This window comes from Pelobates fuscus, chromosome 3 (genome assembly GCF_036172605.1).
Source record: "Pelobates fuscus isolate aPelFus1 chromosome 3, aPelFus1.pri, whole genome shotgun sequence".
NCBI classification, from domain to species: Eukaryota; Metazoa; Chordata; class Amphibia; order Anura; family Pelobatidae; genus Pelobates; species Pelobates fuscus.
This window is the reverse complement of record NC_086319.1, coordinates 266,017,029-266,029,491: the sequence shown is the minus strand read 5'-3', so window position 1 is coordinate 266,029,491 and position 12,463 is coordinate 266,017,029. Positions and strand designations below refer to the sequence as shown.

At 35.6% G+C, this 12,463-nt stretch overlaps 1 protein-coding gene across 2 annotated transcripts in view; it reads right to left on the bottom strand.

The window, feature by feature from the left end:
• Positions 1-7,441, bottom strand: part of LOC134601097 (beta-4C adrenergic receptor-like) — a 69,189-nt gene extending 61,748 nt beyond the window's left edge. For both annotated transcript variants that reach the window (XM_063445527.1, XM_063445528.1), the window contains exon 1: positions 6,072-7,441. In XM_063445527.1, coding sequence (XP_063301597.1) covers positions 6,072-7,330 — 1,259 coding nt within the window. In that variant the 5' untranslated portion in view covers positions 7,331-7,441. The remainder of the gene's footprint in view (positions 1-6,071) is intronic.
• Between the last annotated feature and the right edge of the window lie 5,022 nt (positions 7,442-12,463).

The window sequence follows — 12,463 nt, the reverse complement described above, 5'->3', positions numbered from 1 at the left end:
CTTTGGTAGAATCTGTCAGTATTCAAATTGACATCACCCACTATCTCTTCTAACCCATTCCTTCATACAGAGAATAGAGCAGTGTTTTCCAAACCAGTCCTCAAGATCCACCAACAGTCCAGGTTTTGTCAGTATCTCCATTGGAATAAAACAAGGAAATACAGAAATCCTGGATTGTTGGTGGGCCATGAGGACTGGTTTGAGAACCACTGGAATACCACTGCAATGTTTACATTGAAGGGTTAAAAGGACAGGACCACTGCTCCCAAGACCACTTCATTGAGATGGGTGACTTTAGAGAACCTTGTTCATGGTGTATAAGTGGGAACAGAGCAACAAGTCAATTGCGATCAAAAAGGTGAATGTCTGTGAGTTCCACAGCAAAAAGCTCACAGTAATGTTTGCAATGTATTACAGCGCTCCACAGCATTGAAACTCACAGTAATGTTCAGAGTGTATAAGTATAGTGTAGAGCTATAAAGCAATAAACAGCAAAGAGTGTGTGTATTCAATGTATGTATTCAAATGTGTGGTGTATATGACCTCCACATCAACAAAATTAGTATGACTATAAATGAGTATAAATATTAGAAGGAAAATAAATTATTTTGAATATATCACTGATCTTACCCAGGACATACTTGAAAACGAGAGAAATCTCAGTGTATCTCTCCTGGTAAAATATGTTATAATTAAATAAATCTTCAAAGCCATAAGCTCACAGCAGTTGTGTTGTGGGTAAGAGTGTATTTAGCAATAAAACCTGCAACAGTACGTGGGGCATTTCAGTTCAATTCAGATCCCCAAAAAACAGCATAAAACATAAATGAATGTGTTGTGTGCATGAGTAAAAGTAGTGTGGCATATTTGTGTGTATTGTAGAGCTTTGCAGTAATAAACTTAAAGGATAGTGTAATGTGTGAGAATGTGTCCCGAGCAATAAAATGGACAATTATCTGGAGCATATGAAGATATCCCTGATCTCTATATCTCAAAGTGTATATCAGTTTACAACAGAGCACCACAGCAATAAAACTCACAGTAATATTGCTTAGTGTGTATGATTGCATCGGAGTACATCACAGCATTAAAATTAGCTTTAAAGGAACATTATAGGGTCAGGAACACAAACATGTATTACAGACCCTATAGTGTTATCGATACTAACCACCCTCCCCTCCCCTCTTCCCCCCTTACATGTGAATTAATACATCCCAATAAAACTCAAATAGGTGCTGTGTGTAAGTATATCACACAGTGTTAAATCTATATAAATACAGCACTATGTTGTGGATAAAACTGCAATGCAGAAAACCACAGAACTAAAACACAAAGGTTTGCGTACCTCCCAACATTTCAAATGGACAAAGAGGGACACATTAATATTAGGGGTGTGTGTAGGTGTCTGGTCAGGGGTGAAATTGTTCTGAAATGTTTATTTATGCAACTAAAATGTTCCTTACAACAAGAGGAATATATCTTATTTACTCAGACTGATTTCTAATCACATTTACTGTAATTTAAAGACACATTACTGGGAGCATTATTGGTACTTAGCTCTGTTATACACTCAGACACACCAACAATAAGGAGCTCCTGAAAAAGAGGGACCTTAAGATAGAAAAGAGGGACAGAGGGATTTGGGCCCAAAATAGGGACTGTCCCTCCTAAATAGGGACACTTGGGAGTAGAGGTAATGTGTTATGTTTTATATCATTGAGCAATAAAACTCACAGTAATGAATGTGGAACTCTTTTCACTATGCTTCCTGTCATGCCTTATCAGACTAAATATTCACACCATGAGGATTTAAACAAGTTAGAGTGCAGGAGAAATACCTAATTTTGTTTAGTGAATAACAGCAAACGCAATATCAATTATTTTGAGATTTTCATAGTTTTTAATTACTATATACAGAACTGAAAACATCACAAATTAATTTCCAGGATCATTATTTTTCCAATACCTAAATATAATAATATAAAATAATATATCATGTATATTTTATAAATGTATGAAAATTAATCTATTAAAACGTTTTTGAGCTTTATATTGCACAGTGAATTGTGGAGATTTGGAAAAAAAATATATAGAAATTTGAGGCACAGGTTTCTGTCTATCACATCATGAACCATTTAAACTATTTTTAAAAACACCTGGCGCACTTATTTAAAAGTAATAGCAAAAGTATTAATTCCCAAAGGATGTGTCATTAATACAGTATCCCTTACTGCTGTGATGCATTGCAGTATATTACTTAAAGCTGTACTTCAAATATAAAAATTATTATAGAAAATGTTTATGAAAGATTTCCTTAAATTCTATTAGTAGGAACATAGACTATTTAGTTGATTAGGAGCTGGGGATTTTTTGACAACCAACATAATGTAATACAAAATATTAGAAGTGGAAAATAATATTTTAATAATAATATGTTAGCTGCTTTATTCTAGATTTTGCAATTGAGAGGCGAGCTAAACACAATTCACTGTAAGCCGACCCCAATATAGTTTATCAAGTCCTCTCAACATGAACTGAGGTGACCCTCACTATAATGAGTGGTTTAACAGGGCACCATGCTCAAACAGGTCCTCCTAAACCCAACTGGAAAATTAACTCTTTGATTGGCAGATGAGACATTGCCCGTTTCTCTGGTTTAAATTGCATTTCCAGTTAATATGCATAGTATTGTGTTTATGAGTCTTGAAACACATTGACATCAGAATAATATCAATCGACAGGATTGCTTGCATTGGCAATATATTCATTCATACTTAAGATCACCTTTAATGCTTTTGCAGTAGTTACGTAAAATGTAACCAATACAATCATTATTTTAAAACACAGTACCACGAGCTTTTAGATTTCCCACCCAAGGCTAGTGTATGCCCCCCATTGTTTTTTTTAGTAGATTAGGTGTTTAAATGAAAATCTATGAGCTTTAAAGTTGCTGGTTTATATATATATATATATATATATATATATATATATATATATATGTGTGTGTGTGTATACACACACACACACACACACACACCACACCTCACTACATTGAAGCTATGCTATTTATTTAGTCAAGGTTTTAGTTTGATGGCACAAACTTTCTTCAGGATAACAAGAATGTATATTCAAGAGAAAAAAAAAGACACCAAGTGTTACTCACCATGTCATATTCACCTTCAACTAACTCATTGAATAATGAAATTCAGTTTTTTCCAAATCAGAATAAAAATTCACACAATTTAATTCAGACAAACAATGATTTTGCCACAAGTATACTATATATATATGTATACAAATTATAATTCAGACAAACAATGATTTTGTCACTTGTGGCAAAATAATTGTTTGTCTGAATTATATTGTGTGAAATTTTATTCTGATTTGGAAAAACTGAATTTCATTATTCAATGAGTTAGTTGAAGGACCACTCCTCGCCCATAAAGCACTTCACCTTGTTGAAATCCATTATGGTAAAGAAGTATCCTATTTATACCACAGTATAAAAGTGCTGATTTCTATGACACTTCCCTGGCTGTAAATCAAACAGCCTTAGACCAGTGTCTTCGGATCTTGAGACCTGAGATCAGACATATGTGTGCATGCCATGCTCACAGACTCAGAGGCTTCTCAATGAGAATCCTCTGATTGGCTCTTTGCGCAGCATCAAGCATCAAGCATTTGGCAGTACAGAAACCACATGGTTATTCTTGTGCTATTGCAGAACTTCAATTCCCATGATGCTTAACCACCAATGGTGAAGTAAACAGTTTGCCAGACAGGGGATGCCTTAACACAAACAATATCCAGACAGATGTAAGTTAAAGAGCTCCTTTGCTTAATCAAAAAAGTTAAAACAAAAATTGCACATGAGGGAAAACAGAGGGAGTAAGCGGCAGGCATCTCCCATAATGCTCTTACAGCCATAATACTGATAAAAATTCAGGCTCGATGTAGTCCATAACATCTGGAGCACCGAAGGTTGCCCACTCCCAGGCTAGTCCCACCAGATTATAGAAGACCCCGCTTCTATTTTTGTATATATGCTTATTGCACTTGTTTATTATTTACTATGTATTATTTATTATATTCCTTTAGTGCCTTTTCTTTTAGTCTTTTAAAGTTAAAAATACATATTACACTTGAAGTGTTTTCTGTTGTTACTTTTAGATGTTGTGTGTAGAATGATTTTGCGTTAGATATTGTTGGTTTATGCACAGTTACCAATCAATTTGCACTATATGGTGCCCTTGATTTATCTCTATATATGTTCACCATCTCTGAAGACATAGAATATTAACGATAAGGATCTCTTTTCAGCACACCCCTATTGCTTTGTTTAATGTTGCAGTTCTGACTATGGATGCAAGGCAAAACCTCTTCCCTGCTATTGCAAAAATACAAATCCCATGTTGCTTAGTCAGATAGAGCTGCAAGATTAATATTGCACTTCAAAAAGCAAACTTTTTTATTCAAGGTCTTTCAACATGTCAATTAAAATATTAGTGTTAAAGAAGAAAGCTTTTAAATCTCAAAATGAAAATCCCAACCTTATTGACTAAACGCTTTAAAAATGCCAATAGAAAATGGAAACTTTTGTAAAGAAAATGTTGTATTCTGAGAACTAAGGATTAATTATGGATTGTCAGATTAAAATTGCTATTCACAAAGGATCGTTTTGAATTACAAAAGCAGTGCTTAGAGAATAAGACCCCTTTTAATATCAGAATCCAAAAGCAATTGTTTGTGTATATTCCCTGTTTAATGCAAAAATGGTAATAGGAGCCGCACTCAATCCCAGCAGCCACCTGGTGCTCCGGAGTAGGACCAGCAATCCCACAACGACAAAGCAGCACAAGAAATTCCAGGCACTCAAGCTGCAGCGGCTTTAACACATTGAGTGCCTGGAGAATTTCCTGTGCTACTTTATTCCCTGTTTAATTTGATAATCCAAATTTTGGAATGTCGGACTAAAAGAGGGTTTATTTATTACCAACTGCTATAGACTGCATAAACAGTCTTCAGTGAAAAGCTTCCTTTTAATGTGACAATCAAAAAAGCAATTCTTAATGAATAATGCATATTTTGCATGGAACTTATATATTATATTTCATCAACAAATAAGTCATAAGACTTGCATGCAAAGGCTGATCCTCAGCAGTTGAAAAACTGAAACACCCCTCATGCTTGGCCAGACCTGCTGGCTAAGTAGCATGGGAGCTGCAGTTCTGAAATAGCTGAGGATTTGCATTTTGCCTAAGTCTGATCGGTAGCTTTTTAAGACCCTTGATGCATAGCCAGCTCTGCTGTCAAAGCCTCATAGGAGTTGCAATTCAGCAACAGCTTGGGATATCCTTGCAGGATTTACCTTGCCAGGTAAGCATCATATGAGTTGTAGTTCTGCAAAAGTTGGGAATTAGCCTTGAGGCAAATTCATTTACAGAGCTTACATCATGTGAGTTGTAGTTCTTGAAAAAAGGTGTATTAGCCTTAGCATCCTAAGGCAGCACAGCAGCTTTTGGAACACATTTGATGCTTAACCAGCCCTGATGAATTGTGCATTATTTTATTTTTTTACTATCACTACAATTCAGTATTTAGTAAATAAACTCCATTAGTTTCTATTTCTCTAATCACCAATTTAGTTCACTACAGCTCAATATGTGGTGAATAAACCCCAAATTGTATCAAATTGAAAAAAAAATGCATAATTAGAGTCAAAAATAGCCAAGCTATGTCTATACTGGTTAATTTTTCCAAACCAGCTTTTTTTTTACCAAACTCTGAATTATTTTTCAATTCACTACAGTTTGGTGTTTAGAGAATAAACCCATGAATGAATGACCCAAAATTCAGATTACAAATGCATAAGTTTAATATACACACACTCACTCTCTCTTATTAGCACACATAAAGCAGCATTGTGTTTCTGAACAGAAAACTGGTTCCATTCACTATAGATCTGTCTTTTCAATTTACCCATAGAGACTCAAGCCAGCACTAAACACTACTGCCTCAGTTGTCATGCAACACCCAGAGCCCTAGAGATTAGGACTTCATCGGTAGCTTACATGTTATTAGACTGCTCATGTTGGTAGGAGTTCCCATTGCTAGTCTTCAGGCTCCTCTCCTCTGTCCTGCTACTACACCGGCTACTGCTACTAAGGCTTCCATTGCCTTCATGTCTATCTGTCACATGCTTGTTCCCTTCACAGTCTAGTTGGGTGCTGGAAGTATAATGTGAAATCTTGAGGTCCTTGGGCAAGGTATGTCTGTTTTGGTCTCCAGTCCTAGGACAAAAAAGTAGCTTTTTGAAGGCTTTCCTAAAATCTGGACTTCTGCAATAAATGATGGGGTTAAGCCCAGAGTTGACATAGCCCAACCAGTTCAAAAACAGAAACACACTGTCATTTATCAAAGATTTGCAGAAAACCTTGATTATGTTGGCCACAAAGAAAGGCAACCAGCAAAGGGTGAAGGTGCCCATGATGATGCCTAAAGTCTTGAGTGCTTTATGTTCCTTGATGGCTAGCAGCCCAGATGGCCTTCTTTTGGAAGTCCTGCCACTCTTTGCAGATGGCACAGGTGTCCCATTAAACCTGATTTTGTCCTTTTCTATCAGGTTGACTTGTTTGGTGGCCACTATAAATACTTTTCCATACACAAAAATCATGATGACTAAGGGCACATAGAAGGACATTGTGGACGAAATTATAGCATAGGACATGTTGGTGACAAATTCGCAGCACTGTGGGTCATCATAGCATTTCTTGGCTTCTTCATTGTAATTGTCCCTCCACCAGTGATTCATTATAGGTAGGAAGGAGATCAAGGCAGAAATGGCCCAAACAAAACATACCACCAGCCTTGCCCTCACCTTGGTCACTAGCATTTCATACTTCAGTGGTGAAGTGATGGCAATGTATCTGTCTACAGCTATCACACACAAGGTCTCTATGCTGGCTGTCACACAGAGGACATCCACAGATGTCCAGAGTTCACACACTGTGGTTTCAAAGAGCCAGACCCCACTCACCAGCAAGGTTGCACCAGGTGGCACCACAAGAAGTCCCATGATCAAGTCAGCACAAGCCAAGGATGTAATGAAGACATTGGTCATGGTTTGTAGTCTAGGGGTCTTGGCTATGGCAATGATGACCATCAGGTTTCCAAAAACAATGATCAAGATCATAAAGGTCAGACCTGCTCCCATCAACCACTTGGGGCTTTGTCCAGTGGTGCTACTGTTGCCATCTGTTAAACTGTTGTTGAGTATCTGGAAGGAATCCATGGTGAAGGGGTTGTCTTCCAGCTTAGTCCTGGGTTCCATACTGTGGGGTGAACATAAGCCTCAGCTCCATGGAGAAGACAGCAGCGTGTGCCATGTCCCGGGACCAGATCAGCTCTGAAGAACTTGGAGTTCCAGACTGTGCTGCCGCTCACTTCAATTTGGCAGTGATCTCTTTTTGGGAGGAGCCGCAGCTCTTACAGCATTTAAAGTGACAGCATCCAGTTTCAGTCTAAACTGTGCTGAGAACTGTGAGAATAACATTGCAGTTTACTACTGAGCTGGAACATAGAGGACAGTGGACAGGAGAATGGTGTCTGTGTGTTTGTGTGTGTAAGGAGGTAGGGATGGGGCTAGAAGATTTATCCTGGAATATTATTACATAAAATAATATCTTTAAATACATATAAAAGCTCCACGTTGTTAGTGCAATGCCAGGATAACAATCTAGGAATGATTTTGCCCTTCTTTTTCCATAAGATTCGGGCAGACATCTGCTGGCTGAGCGTTATGAATAGTGCACAAAGGTTGTGAGCTACCAGTGTGATAGAATCGTTCTGTTTCATTAGACTTTAGACAGGGACGATCGATATTTTAACTAATATACTAATAAATAGCTTAATATATTAGTTATATTTTTTCTATCAACTGCTAAATGCAGTATGTTACAGTGTTTAAAATAACATTAAAACGAACTGGGTGATAGCTGGAATATAAATAATTTACTAGTTGGGTATATTTTAATAATGTGTAGTTATTTATGTATTTGCTAAAATATATCTAACGTATCTCTAGATTCCTACAATTATGTGTATCAAGTGTATCTATTATCATTGTAATAGTTTAAGTTTGCATTGCTGTGCTACTCTATACCCTCTCTGCTGGATGCTTACTCCACCAATCCACTACTCCCCATGTCACGTGAGGTAGCATTTATTCAGATCTCCCTGGGAATTTACAGCTGAATTTCCTATATTAACTCCTGGCATGCCATCTCTCTTTTCCATCATTCGTTACCTAGTCTGTGTCTCTTTTTAAATCTGTCACTAACAATATAAATATTTACCTCACTCGTTAAATGAAATCCTAGTCATACAGGTCGTTTTTTCATTTTCATTATCAGTACAGTGATGTCTGATATAAAAGTATACAAATACAGATAGGATTTCCAGATACACCATGTGTTCCAGACTATCATACTGATAGTCACCACCTAAAACGTGTTGCCCCATATTCAGTTCATATGAAGAAGGGGAATCTACTCACTAATCAAAAAATCCGTGTTGGAACCCCTAGTATAGAAACGAATTATTCATTTTCCTCCTGAAGCCTTTTAATTCTACTTTTTCCAAGGTAGTACATTTCATGCATAGCCCATCAGTACACAATAGTGATAATTGATCAGGAAAACATGATCTCTTGGCAACACTAGCTAACACTGTGCTTGATAGCAGAAAGACTGTTTCAGTTTAATTCAATCTAACAAGCCAAAACTCACCTTAAAAATAAACAACACAGTACAGATAACTGTGATGTAGTGTGCAAAACTGTGCACATAATAAATTATAGAAAAACAGACTGTTATGGCAGACAATACTGCTAAAGAAATCTAAAGTGCACATTGTAAAATGTCTGATTTATTTTAAATTATTTGTTTTTCAGGATAGATGTATGTCCATGGCTTGCAGTGTTAGTTAGCCTTAACTGGGTGCCTAGTACCATTTCTGTAAAATATTTTTATGTTAAAAGTGTCAAACAAGAAACATTGCAATATTTGAAAACAATCAGTAAAATCAGAGCTCATAATGTGGTATTGCATGTATACTGTGTGTACATTCCATCTATCCTGAATGCCAATTGTTTTATAATACCCTTTTATCTAATACTTCCTCTTTCTCCTTTGTTGAATTGCTATGTTACTGTGTAATGTTTATGCTTTAATCAGTCTGCTAGTTTATAGGTACAAAAAGTATTTGAAGACAGCCATTATCAGCATGTCAGTGTCTTCATGTCATTTTGCCTGTCTGAGTTGCTATCTATCAGCAAGATCTAGAGCAGGCATACAATTTCTTTTTGTCATATAAGAAAGGTTATTTTTATAATATGTAGTTAGGAGGCTTTAACAACCTCTTCAGCATGAAACACACTTTTCTTTGTCACGTTTTCCTATCCATATATTCCTTGTTTAGTAGAAGGTTCAGAGCATTGAAGAACATGTTTTCTGCATTCACTTTAAAAGTGTAGACTTCAAAAAATTGGGAAACATTATGCTGACTTAGTAATGATGTTTTATTGATAAAAAAAAAATAAAAAATAAAAAAATCAAATAGCAATGCACCATTGTGCTGTAAGGTTGGTTCTATACTGGGGCTTCATCGGTCTACTCCAGGGACGTCCAAATAGTAGATCCCCAGATGTTTTAAACTATAGCTTCCATGATGCTTTGTCATTCTAAAGGCATGCAAAGCATCATGGGAGTTGTAGTTCTCCATCTGGGGACAAACCTTTTGGACAGCCCCTGCTCTACTCCATACATACTGGAGGTGTGTACTGCCAGTTCAATGAATGATGATAAAGGGAGTTGAAGTCCACAGCATCATGTATGCAGGTACCTCTTACTTTATGTTTGTTTGGTTTTTTTTTTTTGCACGTTTATTATTTTTTTTTTCTTTTTGTATTTATCATATTTATTCAATAAAAAATTTCAACAAGTACATAAAAAGCAAATTTGCTTATCCCATATAACCTCATTAATCCAAGTGTATCAAAACTGTAACAATAGATAAAGACGTCATATATTTATATACACATACAATATAGGTGATAATACCTGTCGAATTATTATATAGGAGATTTCAAATATTTAGATTACATATAAACATTAGAACAAAACGAAAAAAAGAAAAAGAAAAAGAAAACCACAACATATATAACAAGCACAAATACAAGTACAAGCTTAAATTCAAAATTCAAAATTCAAAATTTAAAATTTTGGCCGGTGGAGAGAGGAGAGAACAGTCCAGAGATATAGTTAAGTCCTACTAGTATATTTGGAAGTTCAGAGGGACCAAACTTTTCCATTTTTCCTAGGTAGCGAGTTAAAAAGAAAACCACAACATATATAACAAGCACAAATACAAGTACAAGCTTAAATTCAAAATTCAAAATTCAAAATTTAAAATTTTGGCCGGTGGAGAGAGGAGAGAACAGTCCAGAGATATAGTTAAGTCCTACTAGTATATTTGGAAGTTCAGAGGGACCAAACTTTTCAATTTTTCCTAGGTAGCGAGTTAAAAAAATAACTCGTCTCCATTTTATGCCGAAATTCAATTTGAGCCATAATTTCTATCCAGTAAGGAGGTGTAGGAGATTTCCAACATCTAGCGATGTTAATTTTGACTGCAGAGAAAACGTGGGTCAGAAGTCTACTTAGATTATTATCCTGTGTAGGGAGGCCGATATTAAATAGACACATTTGTGGACTAATTTAATTTATGTCATGGCATAAAGATTTTACCAAATCAAACATCTGTATTTTTAAATTGTTTAGTCTAGAACATTCCCACCATATATGATATATAGTACCATCTTCTAATCCACACCTCCAACATATTTTACTATGAGTAGGATCGATCTTATGCATTCTAACTGGGACAAGATACCATCTATAAATTAATTTAAAGTGAGTTTCTAGTAATGATACGTTATGAATAGATTGTTTTACTAGTTGAATACCTCTAGTCCACTCTATAAAAGGTAAAGATTTGCCAATATCAATTTCCCATTTGTTAAAGGGAGGGATTTTAAAATCCTGGTCCATTAGATCGAATAGTCTAGAATATCTAGCGATGCTCCCTTTTTTTTTTGACTATTAGCAATTTGGAAGGTTATATAATGTTCTTTAAATATTAATTTAGACATTAAAAAATTCTTTAATCTTAGATATTTAAATATATCACTTGTAGGTATGTTATATTTTAAATGTGATTGGTTGAGTGTAATCAATTTATATCCTTCACATAAATCTGAAATCTTACTTATCCCTAGTTGGAGCCAGGGTTTAATATCTAAATCTATCAATGTATATCGTAAAACTTCTACTGGGGTATCATAGAATATTCTATCTTTCAAATTAAGTTTCTTCATAAGTATTTTTGAAGTTATAACCATATCATTTAGAATATTATTGGAAAAGAGATTTTTCTCCAGTACAACTAAATCTAATAAGCCTATCCACACAAGAATAGGTAATTTATACTTGGGACTACTTTCTTGTTCTATACTAAACCATGGTGAGATGTCTTGATCCGTATTCATCCACATTAATAACTGAGATGCTTTACAGGCTTCATGGATCCTATATACATCCGGAAAAGCTATATCCCCTTTCGGGTAGCTTCTACGCAGTATTTCAAATGCAATCCTAGGGGGTTTATTAGCCCATATGTAGTTGGAGAATAAACTTTGAAACCGGTTAAGCATTTCTAACTTAATTCTAAAAGGAATTGCCCTAAAAAGATATAGAAGTTTCGGTATCAAAAATGCTTTAACCATGTTTATTCTACCGATCCAAGAGGGTTCTAGTCATTTCCATCTTATAATTTGATGTTGTAAATTTTCATAGTTCGATTGAATTACACTAGCAATGTCAAGAGAACTCTTTATCCCCAAGTAGTCAATCTCATCTTTAGCCCAGACTAAATGAAACTGTTTAGCTATTATTTCTTTTTCAACATCGCTTAACATATGAGATAGAATTTGAGTTTTTTTCATATTGATTTTGTAATTAGAAAAAGAACTATATATGGCTATATCTCCTAATAGATGTGCAATTGATACCTGGGGGTTAACTAAAGTAAGAATAATATCATCTGCAAACAGGGTTATTTTAACATCTCTATCTCGCATTTCTACTCCTTTTATATTGATGTTTTGCCTGATCAGGGCAGACAGTGGTTCTATTGACAATATGTATAGTAGCGGGGCCAATGGACAGCCTTGCCTAGTACCATTATTAATTTCAAAGATATCTGAATCAAAAAAAGGATTACTAATTTTTGCTGAAGCGTTCTTGTATAGTGTCATAGTCTTACTCCTAAATTGGCCCACGATACCGAACCGGCCCATGACAGAGTCAAGGAATCTCCAATTGACCCTGTCAAAGGCCTTTTCGGC